The 21,001-nt window shown below is 38.9% G+C and overlaps 1 protein-coding gene across 1 annotated transcript in view; it reads left to right on the top strand.

Annotated features, from left to right (window-relative positions):
- The first annotated feature begins 2,345 nt into the window (after positions 1-2,345).
- Positions 2,346-21,001, top strand: part of LOC143026413 (dual serine/threonine and tyrosine protein kinase-like) — an 88,017-nt gene continuing 69,361 nt past the window's right edge. The window contains exons 1-2 of the mRNA XM_076186736.1: positions 2,346-2,536; positions 18,015-18,460. Of these exons, the coding sequence (XP_076042851.1) occupies positions 2,413-2,536; positions 18,015-18,460 (570 nt within the window). The 5' untranslated portion in view covers positions 2,346-2,412. The remainder of the gene's footprint in view (positions 2,537-18,014; positions 18,461-21,001) is intronic.

The following is a 21,001-nucleotide window of genomic DNA, read 5'->3' as shown; positions in this document are numbered from 1 at the left end:
GGGCCAGGCCCATCAACGTCTGCTAGGTATTAGGCCTACTATGTCATGCCTTCAGACCTTCGTCCACACGTCTGATGACAAACCAACGAAATCATGTGTCTGGTTTGGTGTGGTGCGTGGTTGGTGGTGTGTATTTATGCATATGAATCTCACCAGTCCTTATTTTCCGCACGTTCTGGGCGTTCATGAGGATTTTTTGCTCTCGACATGTTCTTCGTCAGTTGAGTTTTGTTTGGACATCCGAATTGGTTCGTACATGTATCCTTGTACCGTACCCATATTAGAACACGAAAGGGCATCCAAATCCGATTAATCTTCTTCGCTTGATGTGAAGTCATTTATGTATTGCGTGCCGGCCATGGTGAATAATGTAAACAGCAACATTTACGTCATCAGTATGCCCTAGCGGTGAAAAATGTAACTGCGACATTGAAAAGTTCGTCTGCTATCAGGCACTTTTAAGATCATGTTATTTGGATAAAACCCAAATTATGAAATGCTAGAAATATGCATTTTAGTATTCTAACTTCTTCTAAGTTATATTTTTATACACGAAATAACAAAAAATAAAGAAATCCAAAACCTTCTCGGTTGACCTATAAGATTCACACGAATAAACAACTGATATTGTAAAGTCCGACTTTATTTCTTTATTTCATTGTTTGAGTGGATATTAGTCTCCATAAAATAATGCACATTGACTCTGGTCCGTAGGTATGGCTCTAAATTCCCTGAAGTCTTGAATGCATAGAACTTATGTAGCCAATAACCCATACATGGAGGGCCAAATAGTCAACAATTTAAACATTTATATATATATATATATATATATATATATACATATATATATATATATATATATATATATACATATATATATATATATATATATATATATATATATATATATATATTTCACATTTCTATTCTTCATTATTATTATTATTACTATTATTGTTATTATTCACCAGCGGCGGCGCCAGGAATTTTTAGTTGGGGAGGCTAAGGGGGGGCTGAGCAAATTTTTTGGGGGGGCTAATAGTAATATGATAATACACATATATTATCCTCATTTCAGAAGGGGAGGGGGTTAATGGTTGGGCTAGCACTGATGGCTGACAAATCTTTAGCCCTGGCAATTAAAAATTCCACTTAATAAAATGATTTCAATGAGTGTTTTAAATTTTCAATTTGCTCATTTCAGTTGGGGGGCTAATGGGGGGGCTGGCCACTTTTTTGGGGGGGCTAAAGTCCCCCCAATACCGCCCCTGGCACCGCCACTGTTATTCACACACACTGAATGGTCCCCAGTGCAGATATCAGTGCAGATATTAATCTTTTTCAACCACATAATTTTTCACTTTAATTCCATGTCATCACGATCGAGACTGAGAATGCGCTCGACGGAGACATATGCGGAAACTGATACGTAGTGAAGCCAAGGACTCGAACTCAGCTCAGACATACCAAGTGAACAGTGACTCTAAACACTGCGCCATCAAGAGAGATATAAGTTGAGCACAGTTTCTTATATTTGTATACTCGAGTTACATACATATACACAAATCTTATGCTCAACCCATTCCCGCTATGATAGTGCAATGGTAGTATGTACTCGTGGGTAAGTGTTATACACATGGAATTAAAGTGAAAAGTTATGTGGTTGAAAAAGATTAATATCTGCACTGATATCTGCACTGGGGACCATTCATATAAACAATATTGAACATTGCTGAATCTACTGACCGGTATTTTGATCGTGACATTACAGTGTTTAACGAGCGAGGGATTTTATATCCTTCCAGTTAGGGAAATGCACCTGTAACGAAATCTAGTGAGCACATATTTCATAATTATTTTATCTTGTGTTTTGCTTAAGTTATCATTCATTACATTAAAATTTGATTACTAATTGTTAAATTATATCAGTATATTAATTTGCCTAATTTACAAACCGTGTACACAAGAATGTCAACACTATTGCTGTTGAGATGAATTTTAATTTCGTATTAGATCTAGAATATTATTTTCTTTTATGGATGTTCCTAGTCTCTACATAATATTCCCTATTCAGGAAATGGTATGCCTATAAAGGCATTTGTAAAGAAATATGATAAAATACTTTGTTGCAACTTTTGATTCCTTTGTATTCGAACGTCTACAATATAAGTTTTCATGTAAACTCTAGGTTTCAGCCTTAGCTGAACATTATTCTATAATAAATTACTATTAGAAAAATCAAGAAAAACATTTACGATGTTACAAACTTATACCGTAAGTTTTGAGTAGGGATTTTTGTTACCCCAGAGTTAGGGGAAAATCTCGTGTCGGGACTGTCAGCTGCTGCCACAGGACACAATGTTACGATCTCGTAACTAAAGTCAGTATACTCTTGTAAACAAACAGTGAAAGATGACAGAAGGATTGACACATGAATTCCAAAAGTTTAATAAAAATGTGAAACATTTAAGAAGATTACAAAGAGAGACATTACAGTCAATCGAAGATGTGTCTAAATCTGGAAATCTCGACCCAGGTGAGTATAAAGATCGTAGGTGAAACAAGGAATGGGGCGATGGCTCTGATTGACAACATATACTTCATCTTGATTCGTGACTAGCAATGTTGGTAGTTGAACGCACTCTGTATATATTTTCATGTTAGTTTGATAGTAATTTTTAATGAATTTGAAGTAATAAGTATTACGCACGATAGCTAAATATGGCGCTTTGGGTGAAAACTACGTAAATACTGCCCAGTTTTGTGTCAGGAATCTTTTGTGGTTAACTTGGAACAGTTCTTCCCTTTATTTTTATAAACTCGTTTTCTAATGAAGAGTTACAACGCAGATTAATAAAATAGCCAGGTGGCAGCCATTATAATAGGAAACTTGTGATTGATAATGAAGGAGTGAGATAGGCAAAAACCTTAGCATTGCAAGCAAGGGGTACCACACACAGCCAGAATAAAAAGGAAAGAGTAAATGAAAAATTAAGGCGAGAATATCATTGTCATTTCCCAACTTTAAATAACCTTTAATCACCAAAATGTATAAAAAAAATTTTATCAGATCATGATATTGGTTAACACTAGTCTTCAAATTTATATATTTATACTTGATAAAAAAAGACATGGTATAATTTTGGCAGACATCTACGCACACACTCCCAATAAAAACTGACATTCATGTGACTGATATTAGTTTCTACCACAGATTAGTTACTTTCCATTTATTACCCACACCCTAGGTTTGTTCTAAAATTAGTGAATTTTGGTAGAAATAATATATTACCATTATTGGTGGCGTTAGAAAATTATTTTCTTGTGTTTAGCATTGGAGATGTTGGGCAACAAATTGTTGCTATAACATATATCCTATTTCTGAAATACTATTTAAGAATTTTTCCTCTTCTCTCTGGCATTATTGATTACCGTTGACCAATCTCCCTCGTCATTTTTTCTATTCTAGATCACTGACACCACAGAAATACAAATCTCGTCTTACTCAGATGACATAATTACATGCACACACGGTAATGTAGCCAAAGCTGCAGTAATATTACAACCATACCTTGACACACCCAGCCCCTGGTTCACTACAAATAGACTCAAAATAGTCCCAACCAAATCTACAGCCACACTTCTCACCAATTGGACAGTGGAACACAAATATGTACCATGCCTCTATATCAATAACACACTCATACCACACACACATATACCCAAGACTTGGTGTAACATAATGTATGATACATCCATGTCATTCAAACAACACATCACAAACATAAAGCCTAAATGCACAATTAGACTTAACACTCTTAAATCAACAGCATTTGAAGAAAACACAAACTATTACTACAGTATACAAAACATAGGATTACATAGGCGGAGCATGCCGACAGGAGACCTTTTGGTCCATAATTAGGTTGGATGCGAAAAAAACAAAATTAACAATGACAAATACATAAATAAATGAAAATATAATATAAATAATAATGAATATAACAAATAAATAAATGCATAGGAATAGTTGAATAATAAACAAACAGGTAAATAGTAAATAATAATAAATTGACATATAACTAATAGTAAATGTGAATCAAGCAAATAGTAATAAACAAACAGACAAATGATAACAAAACAAATAAACAAATAATATAAGATAAAAAACAGTCATTACAGCATCTTGCAAGCCCTGCAAACCCTGCATGAGCCGCTAATCTCACTAAGACACACCACAACACCCTACAGACCATACAAGACAAAGCCCTGAAGACAATTACAGGTTGCACAAACACAACACCTACATTTACACAATGAAATGAGTCCTCAAAGTCAAGGATCACTTTGACATGAGAGGCATGCAGACACTTGCCGCATCTTCCACAAACACAGCACAGTCTAGGTATGTTAGGAAATTAGAGAATAGGAGATGGGACCTCCAGAAGTATATCCATAATCATATCACTCATTGCTCCATCAACAAACTGAAGGACAATACATTGCTGCATGTTAGACCCCCTGATATCCATCCCTTTGTATCCTCTCTACTCCAAAAGGACCGACTCCACCCAGCCAGACTGCGGTGTGGCCACCATCCAGTCCTTCTGAGCTACCAGAAGAGGCTGGATGACTGCATTGCAGATAACTGTCCAGGATGCAACACTTTACCCCATACTATACAACACATTATGGAAGATTGCATTGTACACAATCATGCATGCCAACAACACAGTATACACTCTATAAAGGATTTGTGGGAAAACCCCATTCCAGCTGAGGTGTTCCTTAGGGAGATGGGACTGCTCAGGCAGACAGTCTAAGAAACAGCATCAGTGATTCATCTTGTCAATTACAACAGTTTTTCTTAAATGAAAATCTCTCACATATCATGATTTTTGTGGTGTATATATAACTTCTTTGGCAATATAATGTGCAAATGCTCTCCTTTGTGACCCAGTGTGGTGATTGATGTAAACAATGATGGTGGAGAGAGGAGGAAGGCAAGTGTCATATATTATTTTAGAAAATAACGCTGTTCATATTCATCTGCAGCAGTATTGTATTGAGAGGAAATTTCATAGAAAAAGAGATCTTTGAAAAACAAAAACAAAAAGGATAAATTATGTATTTATGAATTTTTCAATATTTCTCTAGGCTGAGTTAGGTTGACTTGGGTAATTTACATCTCCCTTGAGAATGTTAGAAATAAGATTTAAATTTTGTTCATGTGACTCTGGTAATATTTCTACCAAAATTTACTCATTTTTTCCTGCCAACCCCAAGAAGGTGGAGGATACCAACCTGAAAAGAAAATTATTTGTGGTAGAAATAAATAACATGTTTGTATGAATTCTGCTATAAAATATTGATGTCTGGCATTCTTTCTATGGGGATGGGAAGGTGGGCCTCTGCAGAAATTTTACATAAGATACTAACAGGAAGCTCGCTGGCCGAGTGGGTTAGGGCGTCATTTCTTGCGGCAAAAGTCAAGGGGATGGCGTTTCGAATCCTGCCACCGGTGAAGTTGAACTAAGGGCATGGTCCATTAAATTCCATGCTACAAAGTCCTTTGTAAGGGGCACTGTCCTAGCCTTCTGATGGGAGGAGTTTGTGATGTTAAACCATATCATATCATATCACTAACAGGAATATAAAACAGGGATGTGTCTTCAGTTATGTTTGCACTGTGAGATACAAAGGATATTCAAGGAAAGGGTTTGGTTTTGGATTAATCATTCAAGGGTGGTGAACAGATGGAATGTAATATACATGTATAATATAAATTCATACAAGAGTTTGAAAAAATGGAATAAAACATGGATCAGGCAGAATTTGATTTTCAGTTACAAAAGCAGCATTCACTATAATAGAAAAAGTTCCAACTGGCCTTGCCACTGTCTCCTCTGGCAGCCCGGAGCTAGATTATACAGCTTTAGAGAGGCTTCTTCCAGAAGATCTGTAAGAAACTAAGAAATAGATGACAACAAAGATACAGAATACAGATTTGTGGAAGTGCATGTTTAAGGCTGCAGTGTCAGTGAGGCACCTATATTCTTGACGAGTTCTTTTTTGATGTTCTGGCAGGTGTGGCCTACTTGTTCCCTATTCCTGCATCCTTTGGGCAGTCCACTCCCCCTTTGTATTAAATGGTTCATGTTTTCCCATAAACAATAGAGTTGTTATTGTTTGTTTTGGGCAATTTTGCATTGAGAATAAATTTTATAGATAAAATCTCTCTCTCAAAAGGAAAATAACAAAGAAAAAAAAAAGAAATTCCCTGTAGGTGCACCAGGAAGAAAAAAATTAAAGTGCCCTTTAGTATGTAAGGGTTTGTTAGTGAATTTCTTCTGTTGGCCATGGCTGTATGTACATTAGAAAACTAATACAGAGTTGCTCCACTGTAAAACTATTAGAATACTTATTATTCCCCTTTATTGTCCTGTGTAAGGTATTGACTGTAGTTTATGCAAGAATGGTCAAGAACATGGTTAATGCCATTCCACCCCCAGAAGTGCAAACACATGAAAATAAGTGGAGGGCGTAGGCAAACAAAAGACACAGTATATTATATGCTACGTGGTGAGGAAAATGAAACAGTGGTTCAGAGAAGTGTCAAGGAGAAAGACCTAGGCTTGCTTACTGATGAGAGTTTATCCTTTGGTGACCACATACAGGAAAAAGTGAACAAAGCCAACCAGATCATGGGAATGATTAGGCGATCTTTTGTATACCTTGATATACCAACATTTCGCACTCTTTTTAAGGCAATTGTTCGACCTCACTTGGAATATGCTCAGTCCGTCTGGTCACCTTATAAGAAAAAAGATATTAGGACAATAGAAAATGTTCAACGTAGAGCCTCCAAGATGGTGCCACACCTACAAAACCTTAATTATGAGGAAAGACTAAGGAAGCTGGACCTTCCAACTTTAGTATATCGAAGATTACGTGGAGATATGGTGGAGGTCTACAAAATTTTAAATCAGTACTATGACCCTGCTGTTAACATAAATTTCCAATTGAGAAAAGGACCAACTCGGGGCAACATCTTAAAGATCTTCAAACCAAGGAGCCGGACTAGACTGCGACAAGGTGCTTTCCAAGTGAGGGTAGTGGATGCTTGGAACAGCCTCCCCAATAGTGTCATAAAGGCAAAATCTATAAGAGAATTTGAAACGAAACTTGATAAGCACTGGGAGAGACAGGCAATAAAATATGACTATGAAAAAACTATTACATTTACTGGCACACCCGGCGAAGACCTACCGGAGGATGACCAAGATGTAATTTCTGCATCTGGCCAATCGAAGGTCACCAATCTGGACATATAGGTCTAGCGACCTGCGTCCAGTATCAACGTAAGAATACGTAAGAACGTAAGAAAATTACTTTAAGGACTTCAGTTAGACATAGATGAAGTAAACAATGAATGATTGAATCAGTCTCCAGTAAAATCATAAGTGAGGGAATGTTAATTGTGACCCAAAACTATATCATGTTCCCAGCTGACATTACACTTCAGAATTTTAACAAGTCAAAAAAAGACTAAAATTATTTCTATTGGTAAGGAATTATTGGCTTGATTTGAAGGTTTGACTGAGGAAGCTCTGGTCAAGTTGTGAAATTTGTAAATGATGAATATAAGCTGTGAAATAGGATAGTGGTGTGGAGTTAATGTATCAGAAATGCAGTACAGTACTTCCAAAACATGTTTTCTTCACAGGCGAGGCAATTGAAGAGTCAGGAAATATTTAAATAGGACTAACTGTAAACACATGCAAACTTGTCTAATTCCCGAATGATTTTTACACTTGAAAACTCTGAGCTTAAAAATGTTCACAAAAACCTTTCTGTATGGCCACCTTGTGTGCCAATGTTAAAGTTGTTGCAGTTCTCTAGCTTTTATGTGTGACAAATGGGTAGAAATTCTTAATACTTCAGATGTGGATTTATCAACTGATCATGGTGTTCCCAGTCATCTGTGCCTTTGAAGAAGGGCAGTAACAAAATGTGAAAAAGCACGATGTCAGGAACCCAAGACACCATTAGGAATTTATGAAATCTTGTGTGACAATAAAGTAGAATTTTACTACTGATAGTGTAACATGAAATGGTGAAATGAATGTAATCAAGCAATTGTAATTGATGAAAAGATCAAGGAATGGTGTCTTTTAAACATGTTTGTTTGCTGACATACATACATACATATACCAAGGCTTTTTCCCCCTTACAAGGGGGGTAGCCAAAAAGAAAAAGGCATAAAATCATTCCCACCCATTCCATCCCTGAATACACTCCACACCCCTCCACCCTCCCTCTTATCTTAGCACCTCCTGAATGACGGGAATGGATGCTAAGAGGAGACTGTATGAAGGAGTGATTGTGCCAACAGCACTGTATGGGGCAGAAACATGGAACATAAGAGAAAAAGAGAGAAGGAGTTTGAATGTGTTTGAGATGAGGTGTCTGAGAAGTATGATGGGGGTTACTAGGCTAGATAGAGTGAGAAATGAGGAGGTGAGAAGGAGAACAGGGGGTGGAAAGGGACCTGGGAGATAGGGTTGATGAAAGAATATTAGGATGGTTTGGACACATGGAAAGAATGAGTGAAGAAAGACTAGTAAAAGAGGTGTGGAAGGCAGATGTGGAGGGAGTGAACATGAGGGGGCGTCCTAGGATGAGGTGGATGGATGGGGTGAAGGGGGCTTTGGGGAAGAGGGGAATGTCTGTTGAGGAAGGACGGGAGAGGACAGAAGACAGGGGTGAATGGAGAGTGGTTGAATATGGATGATGTTGTGATAGCATGAGGTGGATGGGGGGTGAGGTAGTATGTGTGAGCAAAATTTGACGCAGCCCGAAGGGATTTCTCCCCGTCCTCTCATTTTATGCAATGGGGGGACGGAGAGGGGGGGTCGCCGATTTAATGAAGCGGCCTTGCTGTGGATGTGCTGTGTCTTGCGACACTGCTTCTGACCCAGGGCAGTGGACAAGGTGCAGGGATGACCCGTCATTCAGGAGGTGCTAAGATAAGAGGGAGGGTGGAGGGGTGTGGAGTTTGCTGACATGGTTGTTGAAATAAGCAAGTTAGGGATATGAAACAGGTGCAAGAACAGATTGATTTCAATGACAATTGTGAGAAAAGAAAAAATTGGGGAGTCCTATGCACTTGGACTGTTGGAGCAGATAATGGTTACTGCAAAACAAAACAAACACACTTCCAATTACTCCACCAACACACCATATGTGAAAAGAAATTAGATAATTGTTTTTCTGTATGGTGACTAGTGCAACATGCACCCAATTTAATTTTTTTTTTTTTTTTTTTTTTTTTTTCAGACAAAAAGACCAGAAAAGGACTTATATTAGCATTGTTGAGATATTGGGTAGGATTTCCAAAATTTTATGAATTGTAGTGTTTCTGCATATCTGACTCCAGTTGTAGCCATCCTGGATCATACTTGTTTTCAGACTTCAGAAATGAGTAAGTTCAGTCTCCAAAGCAGAGAACTTTTTTAGTGTTACATTTAGCAATCAAGACAGGATGCCAAGTTTGAGCATAGGGAACCACGTACAAGGGTCAAGCAATGTCCACATATACCTTCTGTATCATGACACATTTTGCAAATCTAAAGTTCTGGTAATTGAAACAGTAGTGTGCGTGTGGATAGTCTTTCTTTATCTTATGTGTTGGGCAACTAACATTTGAGAGATAGGTTGCTTTCTCTATTGTTGTTTTGTTTTTGTTATATTATTTATACTGCCCTTTGGATGACCTTGCAGAGGGAGGGTTCCCAGTAATGTTTGTGTTGGAGAGGGTAATTTTTAAAGCACTTATATATATATATATATATTTATTTATTTATTTATTTATCTTTTTTCTTCCTTCCTTCCTTTAGTTTTCTCATGTTGGATGATCAGGATGGATCCTGAAGTCTAATCTTCCATGCAAATTGCTGCCATGGTTGTACTGCTCCATGTCAGTACATGGCAGCCACAAGATGGTCACCATCAAATGCGAGGATCATGTCTCTGTTTTCATAGAACATCCCTTGTCCTCACTGTTGTATATAATCTATCACCAGCTGCCAGATAATGGTTGGTCCTTTTCCATTGAAAAACAGCCATATACCACAAATTGTGTGCATGTCACACTAGTCACCATACAGCAAAAATGGTTACAGTACTTCATTTCTTTTTTCACAAAGAACACGTCAATTGAATTAATTGATTCTAGCACCAGTTTCATATACGTAAACATGGACATGATTATTAATAGCTGTGTCCACTCACAAATTACTGTGTTAAAAAGATATTCCTTGATATTTTCATCCTTCACAATCATAATTGTATTCATTTCATTCCGTGTTATGTTAACAGTGGTAAAATTGTAATTTACTGTTACCCAGGATAAGAAATTATCACTGGTGTTTTTGATTCCTAATATCATGCTTCTTGGAGTTTTGTTGCTGCCCTCCCTCAAAGACAGGAACCTAGTTCTCTTGTTTTGTTGTCTTGACACTATTGTAAAGTTGTGGATCAGACATGAAAATTTATAACTGGAAAATCGGATAATTAGAATCACCATGATCACAATAAAAAGTATTGGGAGTCTCTACTTATTGCACACACACAAAGCTGGAGAAGTGCAATTACTGATCAGGAATCCACAGTTGGGCAAGTGTCATGAGGTTCTCTGATAAATCTCTTCCATATTCTATGTTGTATTAGTGTGGACTGTTGTTGTCTTTGGCTGAAAGAAGAAGGAAGAAGAGCATTTGTCACTTCTCCATATGTGAAAAAGTGAAAGAAATACAGTTTGAGCTGATAGATATCTTGGATTTGGTTGGAAGCTGGGTGTTAGCTCCTCAGGACTTGGTCAGATACTAGGGGCTAGTCTCTGGATCAGTGTTTCTCAACCAGGGTTCCCCAGAACCCTAAGGTTCAGCAAAAAGTCCCTAAGGGTTCCATGAGAACAAGTGAGATAAACTAATGCACTTTTGATTTTTTATTTGATTACATATACGTAATATAATTAAGCACGCACGACCTATTTTTGGTTATTGTAATAATGTTATATAGACATCATCCTATCTAACCTATTATTACAATGAAAATAAAATGAGAAAGATATGGTATGTGTGTTTATTTTTTGCACAGGAGTTCCTTGAGACATGCAATTTATTGTAAAGGTTACACAAGGGTAAAAAGATAGAGATACGCTGCTCTAGATAGAAGTGAGGAAATTGATGGGTTTCGAAAATGTGCATCAGGGAGATGGTTCTCTCTGACGCCCATCTAGCAGGCCCACCAAGATACAGGTACCCATCATTGATCCTTGATTCATGTTACCATGATGGATAGAGAAAAAAACAATTATCACTGATATTTGATTGGGGCGAAGGGGGCTTTGGGGAAGAGGGGAATGGCTGTTGAGGAAGGACGGAAGACGGGGTGAATGGAGAATGGTTGTATATGGATGATGTTGTAATGCATGAGGTGGAATGGGCAGGGGGATGGGGGGTGAGGTAGTATGTGTGAGCAAAATTTGATGCAGCCCGAAGGGATTTCTCCCCGTCTTCTCCTTTTATGCATTGGGAGGACGGAGAGGGGGAGTCACCAATTTAATGAAGCGGCCTTGCTCTGGATGTGCTGTGTCTTGCGACACTGCTTCTGACCCAGGGCAGTGGACAAGGTGCAGGGATGACCCGTCATTCAGGAGGTGCTAAGATGGGAGGGAGGGTGGAGGGGTGTGGAGTGTATTCAGGGGTGGAATGGGTGGAAATGATTTTATGCCTTTTCCTTTTTGGCTACCTCCCTTGTAAGGGGGAAAAAGCCTTGGTATATGTATGTATGTATTTGTTGATGGTAAGATCCTGATGTAAATATTTACTAGTTGTTCTATATCATTATAAGACATATTGATAAAATCAGAATTGAAAAATTACTGTAAATGTAAAAAAAAAATATATATTGGAAATTAGATCAAGTAAGTAAAGGTCACCATTGAATTATAAAAGGGAAATTGAAGCAGTTGCAATATCGGGGATGAAGGAAATTGAGAGATGAAGGGGAAGGAGCAACGCGGATATGATCCTAGGTGTTAAGGCTATGGTATTAAAAGGGAAAAAAATGGAGAAATAGGTGTCGGTTTGTGAATGTATACTTTCATCCCCCCCCTCCCTGCCAGAGAGAGTCCACTTGCTTGGGATTTCATATATGCTGATAATAATAATATATAATAATAAAATAATAAGTTTATTTAGCATTGAATCAATATACATGAAGTGCAGATAATGAAAAGAACACATAGTTCGAAATAACAATTACGATTGCCGAGGATAACACAAAAAAACATGTAAGCTTATTTCCATTGTCACTTGTGCGTTTGTATAGTAGTATATGTATATTAGCCGGCCTGATCCGCATACAGATCACAAAAGCTTGGGTTACCGATCACATTGTTTGCCAGTAAGGGAGAGCAGTGGAGAATATGTGATGATAATGCCCTCAATCGCCTTTGAAGAAAGTACGAAGTGACGTTGCGTGTTTCTTTCGAAAAATGTCTTCCTTAGACGTCACAAATGGAAGGCGTTGACGGTGTTTGTTTTTGTATGTTCCCCCTTTCGTAATTTCGTGCACGTGGATCATTTGTTGAGGACGTTGCATAGATGTATTTTTGCGCCCCATTAATTGTTTACTTATTTTTTCAAAAGTCTGGCTTGATGAGGGATTATACGTGGTCTCCCCCCCCCTCTCTCTCTCTCTCTCTCTCTCTCTCTCTCTCTATATATATATATATATATATATATATATATATAATATATATATATATATATATATATATATATATATTTCACCCCCTATCGTGCGCTGGTGGCGTAATCGAAAGCCTGTTGGTCTCGCATTCGCTTAATGTGGGTTCGAATCCCGTACTTATCTCAGATTCCCAGTAGGGACGTTTACCTTCCCCACGGGGTAAAAGTGACGGGTTCATCTACGTGTCTACTGGCGCACGCTCCTTATCTACCCCAATGCTTTTGCCCCCAAATTCCAGTATTTCTCGTCCCCATGACTGTTAAACGTATGTTTTATTTTAGATACTTTGATAATACAACGCTTGAACAGTGGCCTAGAACTTGAAAAGACAAAATATATTCTTGTCATGACCGTGATACATATTCTCAAAGACTTAGCCAGTCACTGTTCGCGATCGCTGTTGTCATGTTTTGAATCGAGGAATTGAAAAGTTTATTTGCCCTTGTGATGATTAATATTCCATAGTTTTACATCAAGAGCAATTGATAGTGCAGTCTAAAGGGTTTATTACACCGGGGTATTTTTGTACATCCTACATCCAACCTTCATTTGAATAACCAGAATATAACTTTGCTTACAGAAATCCGACTTCTCTAAGAACATTTCAACAGATGTTTAAAATTCGTATAGGGTTACAATCTCTACATGACGGAAAGATAATTTGATATTTGTAGTTTTGAAAAAAAAAACAGAATATTGTAACCGAAGTCGTTTTTACTCAGACGAGATGTCAACTGTCGGCACTGGTGAAGCCCGTGGAAGCTGCCCATTGTGATAACCGCGCTATGGATTGAGGTAATACGCATGCGCGTTAAATGTTTTGTCCGGGTCGTCACAAAAAAAAAAAAAAAAAAAAAAAGCAAGGGACACATATCAGAATATGTATATATATAATATATATATATATATTTATATATATATATGTACACATATATATATATATATATACACACACACACACACACACACACACACACACACACACACACACACACACACACACACTCACACACACACACACACGGAGAAATGCCTGGAGCAGCTAAATGATAATTAAATCCCAAAACAAATCTAGGCGCGACAAGACGAAAGAATCTGAAAAGTAGGTTGAACCATAGGGTAGGCAACACGATAAACGAATGTCGAGTACAATCGTGTCAAAAAGAAGCTAAATAAATTAATCTCTCACCCACAAGGTCTCACAAGCCTCTCACAATACCATAGGCCTAACATCTCCCAAACAACAGTACATTTTCCCCAACAATTACTCCTCAAAGACAGTGTGCAAACCTATGAAGTCAGATAATTAATGGTCAGGAAGGCATAGAAAATAAAATCAGACACAAAACCCTATCCACCATAAAACACAGGGTCTTAATGACCATAAAGAGAAATGAAAATTAATTATTCATGAGATAGGTAACACAACCCTAACTTTATATAAAAAAGGAGCACACGGAATTCCTTATCCAACATTCAATTTATTTGTCAGAACTAAAAAAGACAGGGCACTGGAAATGTAGGTATTTTTTTAAGAATACAAATGTTCGTTGATTTATCTTTCAGGTGCCTGTAGGTGACACCTAAATAGATTTACCGTCTTTGTTGTGCTCACCGTTGAACGAAGTAACGTGGCGGTATGGAAGGGGTTAGAAGTCAACATGTATGTAGGCTACTTTTTCCAGAGAATTGAAACATGCCAGCTGCTCACTAAGTGTGGGGCAGTGCGTTGGTCCATACCTAGTGGGCCAAGGACCGGTTGGGACCACAAACCGAAAACTAGTGGTTTTTAGTGGATGCCTAGCGATATAATTTTAGTATTGATTTGGTCTTCGGGTGGCTAATGAACAGAACTGCATAAGGTGGAAACCTATTCAAAGGTTCTCAAACACGGTGCCGCTGCACCTTGGGATGCTAATGATAGTACCATTTTGCCTTGGGCTATGTTGCCTCATAGTTGAATAGTTTTGTCTAATAGTATATGTTGCGGCATGTAATAAAACTGCCACTAAAGAGTAATGCACTCCTTACATGTCCCCCATATGTATGCTAGCACCAATGTGTGATACACATGTTAAGCGTCTATGATAATTATTATTGCTATGTTTATTGTGTACATGATTTATAACTATTTCAATAGTTTGTTAATGATCATCAGTGGTTAATAGCTTTTTAGTAGTTTTTTTTACACAGGGCGGGTGGGTGATAGTTAACAGTGAGGGCGTAGACAGGACTTTGAGTATAGAATGTCATCATCCAAAGGTTCACTGATCTCCAGGATTTTGGCTGGGGTGGATTTCGCCAACGCTCGGGTATGGGTCTCAATATTAGGGTTTGTGTATTGTGAGTAGTTAAGCCGATTTATAGTTAACAAGAATTTAAAATATGAAAAAAAATGGACGATTCGGATGAAGTCTTATCGAGCACAACAACATTGTGCATCAGGGGATTAGAAAGCCTTGTATGGTAGGCCTACTTACGCAGGCCTAACCGTCGTGTGAGAATGCGCGGAGACTTTCGTGTAACTTTATGCATGCAATATTCAATGCGTATGTGATAGTGGTAGTCACCATCCAGTCATTATTAATAGTGAAGACACTGTTCCCTCAGTCTTTGTCACTTGCAACATATATGTCGTCGTGACATCTGATCCGTTTGTAGCAGAGACAGTGAGAATTATTGAGATGTGGCAACGTTGCACACCTTCTTGCAGCCAAGTAACCATCGCTGGAGTGTTGCTTCGGGCAGAGGGGCTTCCGTGCTCGCTTGGGTGATGTCCGCCTGAGCCTAATTCCGTTGACACGTTTGTACTTTTACGGGAATAACCTGTGATGTTGGCCCGAATCTGTATATATTAATCTCTTCGTGAGTAATGCCGAAGGGGTTCAGCCTGTCTCCATGTGTCAATATTTGCATTTCTGTCATGTATTTTGTTCGTTTCATCTAATTTGTTAGAAATAAATACACATGATAAAATAACGCATCCTTGAAGAAACCTTGTTTCTTAGCGTCCTTCTCGTTTTTCTTTTAACCTCTGGATGTTTTCTTGACCAATCACGGTTCCAAAAATAGCTGTTGACATCACCTTTGCCTATCTTTCAGTGGTGGGCAGTACTAGTTTGTCAACAAATCTTCCTCGTGCGTTTTGGCAGCCAGGATAGATCATTCTGGTTGACGTCATTTGTATTCTTTCTATTTGTCTCGTATGTGTGTGATCCATATATAAATATTCTCTCTCTCTCTCTCTCTCTCTCTCTCTCTCTCTCTCTCTCTCTCTCTCTGTCTTTGACGTAATCTCATTGAATATAACCCCTCTCTTATTTCTTCCAACATTTTTTTTAGAGTTGTATGATTGTGCGTGTTGTGTGTGATATATAAGAATAAGAATTACACTCGTGGAAATCCGTTTTCCCTTTCCGGCAATATTTTTTATTTTTATTTTTATTTTTATGTTATCCGATTGTGCAATTTGTTTATGTTTGTAGTTTGTATGGATATTACATTATCGTACCCTATTTCCTACTGTCGTCTTTATATCTCTCCCTTGCCACCTCGGTACCTCCACTTCGGTGCGACAATGTTCTTATGCCCCAGGATAGAAGCGCTGGTTACCAAAATAACCAAAACTCCCATGGATTGGGTACCGTGGAATGTGTATACATAGCGTGTGTGGGTCTTTCCATAGTGTTTTCCGGAGTCGATGCTTTCATTTATCTTATCACCAGAGTTTGTATGTTTATTTATCTATTTATTTGTGTTTGTTTATTTAATCAACGAGGAAACCTGGCCCTCATTGCTGGCCATCATAGAACTGCGGGCGCCATATTGGTTAATTTCGTATATATACTCAGTATTTATCATGCTTGTCATCCCATGCACGTTATTTACACTTATCAAAACATTCAGCATTGAGAAAAAAAAAGTAATTTACTCAACACTGACCAAACGCGTAAAATGTCAATAAGAGACTGTTCCCCCAGTATTCCCCAAGTAAATCAAACTGTCAGAATAGGAAAAACAAAAAAAAGTCTGAGCGACAACGCACCCACTTGCTGAATTTCACGCAAATATAGATAGAGCGGATGTGCTTTTTCACTTAGAATTACATGGATGGAGTGAGGAAAGAAGCGGCTGGACACACATTCATTGAGCAAACACTACTCGTATTTGCTTTCAAGAAATGACTATTATTGTCAAATGTTACTTTTTTTTATTATTATTCATACTTTTAATGGGGGCTGTGTTTAAAACCTTCCCTGTGTGTGTATGTGTACGTATACTTTGTGTAAATGTGTGTGTATACCGGGAACGTGAATAACAACAGAAGCATCCTTCGTAGGTAGTGAAGCCCTCGACCGAGATTAAGTTCCTTGACTGAATAAAATCGCCTGGAGGCAGACATATTAATACACAAATGACACAAAACTGCTGTCAGCGTATACGGTATGCATTTAGTTAAAGTTCGTCCCATTTTTTTTTCTTATTTTTATGTATTCATTATTATTATCAGATAATTTATTTACTTGTTTATTTCTCTTAGAAAAATACCTGTGGACCCTGAGTGATTCGATTGTGGAAAGACTTATTTTACCACCCGATATTACGGTAGAATATTGTGATTGCTGTAATCCCCCCTCCCCCCACAATCCTCGAGGTGGTTTCATGCATCACTTGCGAGGTGGATGAGATCGCTGTTGAAAGGTGCAGTGATTTGTGGCAGTGTATGGCACTGCCCGTTGACTGATCCTGAGCGGTGATTGGTCCATATGAAGAACGAGAGGACTTTCTAAACTGTATGAAATAGTCAGGAATTAACCAGAAAAGTCGTTAGGGTAGGGAGTGTGTTTAATGGGTAGTTAATCTAAATAGGTATTTTTGACCCATTATTGGGTCGAAAGTCGAAGGAAATCGTATTGGCGTCAGTCAGAATAAAACCACTAAAGTGGGGATAGCATTTTAATGGATTACCGTTAGGGTTTTAGCTGTCCAGGTATTTTGGGCAAAGGTGAAGTCCCGGGCCGCAGTTGAACGGGGCCAAGTGTGTTCTCACACATTATAAACACTTGTTATGTCCGCGTGGCACAGGCAGGAATAGAAGTCTTACTTATGGAGGAGGCCTTTGTTTAGTAGTGGACTAGGCACAGCTTGATTGGTATGTGGCAGCTCTAACATCTATCCTCTTTCTCCAATAACAGACCAGGTCCGCGAGATTGGCTTCAGTCTGGAAGAGTTGGAGGAGCTGCGAAGTGTATTGGAGCGGCCTCCTTGCTTCCTGGTCCTCGGCCAGGACTGCTACGGGAAGGTAGCGGTGGTGACGCGGTTGCTTGGCGAGCAGCTCCTGCCCGTCGTGCCGCGGCTCGAGCCCCGCACCGCCTGGCGAACGATTCGTCTCCGATACGCCACTCAGCGCGCCGTGACACTCACGCTCCCGCCACCGCCACCGCCGCCGCCGCCGCCTTCCGAGTCCACTCGCAATGCTCCTCCTCCCCCACCTCCACCTACCTCCACCTTGGGAGGACCCTGGAGCAACGGCAGGGACTCCTATGAGCTAGTCACGAGCCTGCACGCACACATCCGCCCGTGGGGCATCGTGCCCAGGGCCGATATTGAAGTTACGCAGCATGGACGCGAAACAGAAGAGGTAAGTGTGCCACAGTAGTATGTGTGTGTGTGTGTGTTCTCTGTCAGGTACAATTTTGTTACTATTTAATGTAATATTTCTATATTTAAAAATCACATTATAGAATAGATACTACACACAAAAATATGTATTCGGTAACAAGCGTCACAGTTGCTCACAATAAAAAAATTAATTTTATTGAGAGAGAATATTGGCGGCAGAGATCGTCCATAACCGTGTAAATTTGGCAGCGTCGACAAGAAATCAGGTTGTTGCACGTAGTGCCCGGCTCTGTGAGTGCGTCACAAGGAGCGGTGGGTAGGGGCCGGAGGATATGCGGCAGTGTTTTTCAAGCAGGGGATTTATCCTTTGGGGGGTAAAAAAATACATGGCGAGTGTTAAATAACTGATGTACCTGATACTTGAATAATAATTAAATTACATTTTATTCTATAAATTATGTGTGTTTGAGAGAGAATGCTGAGTATGTATGTACGGCATGCACGCCGAGGGAGAGAGGGAGGAGGGTGGAAGAAGGGAGAGTATCAGTCAGTCCTTTTTTTGTCCCTTTATGATGGCTCTGAATGTTTTGTATGGAAGTAAGGGGGTAAATGGAGAACTACATCAAACCGAAGGGATTAATTAAGGAGGAAAAGTCGAGAAATGATATACGGAATGCACGCATATAAACGAGCTAGGGAAGATTTGATAGTGGAAGGAGATCTACAAGGGTAGAAGACTAGCGAAAAGATCTAATCCCCAGAGGGCATTAGAGGGAGTAAAGACAAAAAAGTAAACAAACAAATTTAGGATAGAGGAGATTCATGACGACATACGAATAAATTGGAGACCACGGGTCTAAACTAAGGGATATCTGAAAGTACAGGTTTCTTTACAGATGTGTCCATTCCAGAAATAGTCTAGAAGGAGGTATTGCCCAAGATAAGACCATAAGTGAATTCAAAACTAGGTATGATTGGTGGACAAAGAGAGGAGGGATCCCATGAACATAGGTTTCTGTATGTTCCAGTTAAATACAGTTCATTAAATTAAGTTAGCGCGCGCGCGCACACATACACACGCACGCACACATACACACGCACGCACACATACACACGCACGCACACATACACACGCACGCACACATACACACGCACGCACACATACACACGCACACATACACACACGCACACACACATACACACGCACACACACACACACACACACACACACACACACACACACACACACACACACACACACAAAAAAAAAACAAAGCAAATGGCAAATTTATGTTAACTATAGAAATGAGTATGTTAATGTGAGAAGAGAGGAGAAAAGGAACCATGAGAAGGATATTATAGACAAATGCAAAGAGCAACCCAAACTATTCTATCGGTATGTGAATGGTAAACTTAAAAACAAACAGGAATTGGTGAAACTATGCCAAGGAAACATAGAATACACAGAAGATTTAGAGATGGCCGAAGTCATGAACAATCACTTTAAATCTGTTTTCACCAGAGAGAAAATACCAAATTGTGACATAGACAAAAACAAGAAATCTCCCCTCATGAATGAGTTTACAGCATCACTAAAGGAAATATCAGAACATTTATCAAGGCTGGATGTCAGAAAATCACATGGCCCGGACGGTATTGCAAATTGGATTCTAAAGGAGTGCAAAGAAGAACTAACAGACAAAATACACATCTTAATAAACAGCTCACTCAAAGAAGGAAAGATACCCGAGGACTGGAAAAACGCTAACATTGTACCAATACACAAAGGAGGAAACAAAGAAGAACCCACCAACTATAGGCCAGTATCACTAACAAGCACCATAGCCAAAATTTGTGAGAAAATAATCAAGAATAGATGGGTAAAACATCTGGAAGACAATGACATATTAAACCCAAGACAATTCGGATTCAGACAAGGAAGATCATGCTCCACAAACTTAATATGCTTTTACTCAAGACTAATAGACATAGTGCAAGAAAGAAATGGATGGGCTGATTGTGCATTCCTAGACTTGCAAAAAGCCTTTGACAAAGTACCACACAGAAAACTACTAAAAAAAACTGGAACACATAGGAGGAATACAGGGAAACCTACTAAAATGGATAGAGGACTTTCTGACTGGTAGAAAGATGAGAGTAGTGCTCAGAGAAAAATATTCAGACTGGAAAGAGGTGATCAGTGGAGTACCGCAAGGATCTGTGCTGGCACCAATAATGTTTGCTATCTATATGAATGACATGGATGAGGACGTGAACTGCTACATGAGCTTCTTTGCCGATGACGCCAAACTGCTAAGGAAAATAGAAACTGATGAGGACTGTGAAGCACTGCAAGAAGACCTAAATAGGGTATGGAACTGGAGTCAGAAATGGGAAGTGGACTTTAATACTAAGAAGTGTAGCATAATGGAGTTTGGAAAAAGCAAAAACAGAATATCAGGAAAATATACAATTGGAACCAAAGAAGTAAAGAAAGTAGGATCCGAAAAAGATTTGGGAGTAATTATCACGAACGACTTGTCCTATGATATACAGATTA

The sequence above is a fragment of the Oratosquilla oratoria genome, chromosome 1 (genome assembly GCF_046742065.1).
Source record: "Oratosquilla oratoria isolate Oo_2021 chromosome 1, ASM4674206v1, whole genome shotgun sequence".
In the NCBI taxonomy this organism is placed as follows: Eukaryota; Metazoa; Arthropoda; class Malacostraca; order Stomatopoda; family Squillidae; genus Oratosquilla; species Oratosquilla oratoria.
Note: the sequence above shows the minus strand (reverse complement) of the source record. Positions and strands in the feature narration are given on the sequence as shown.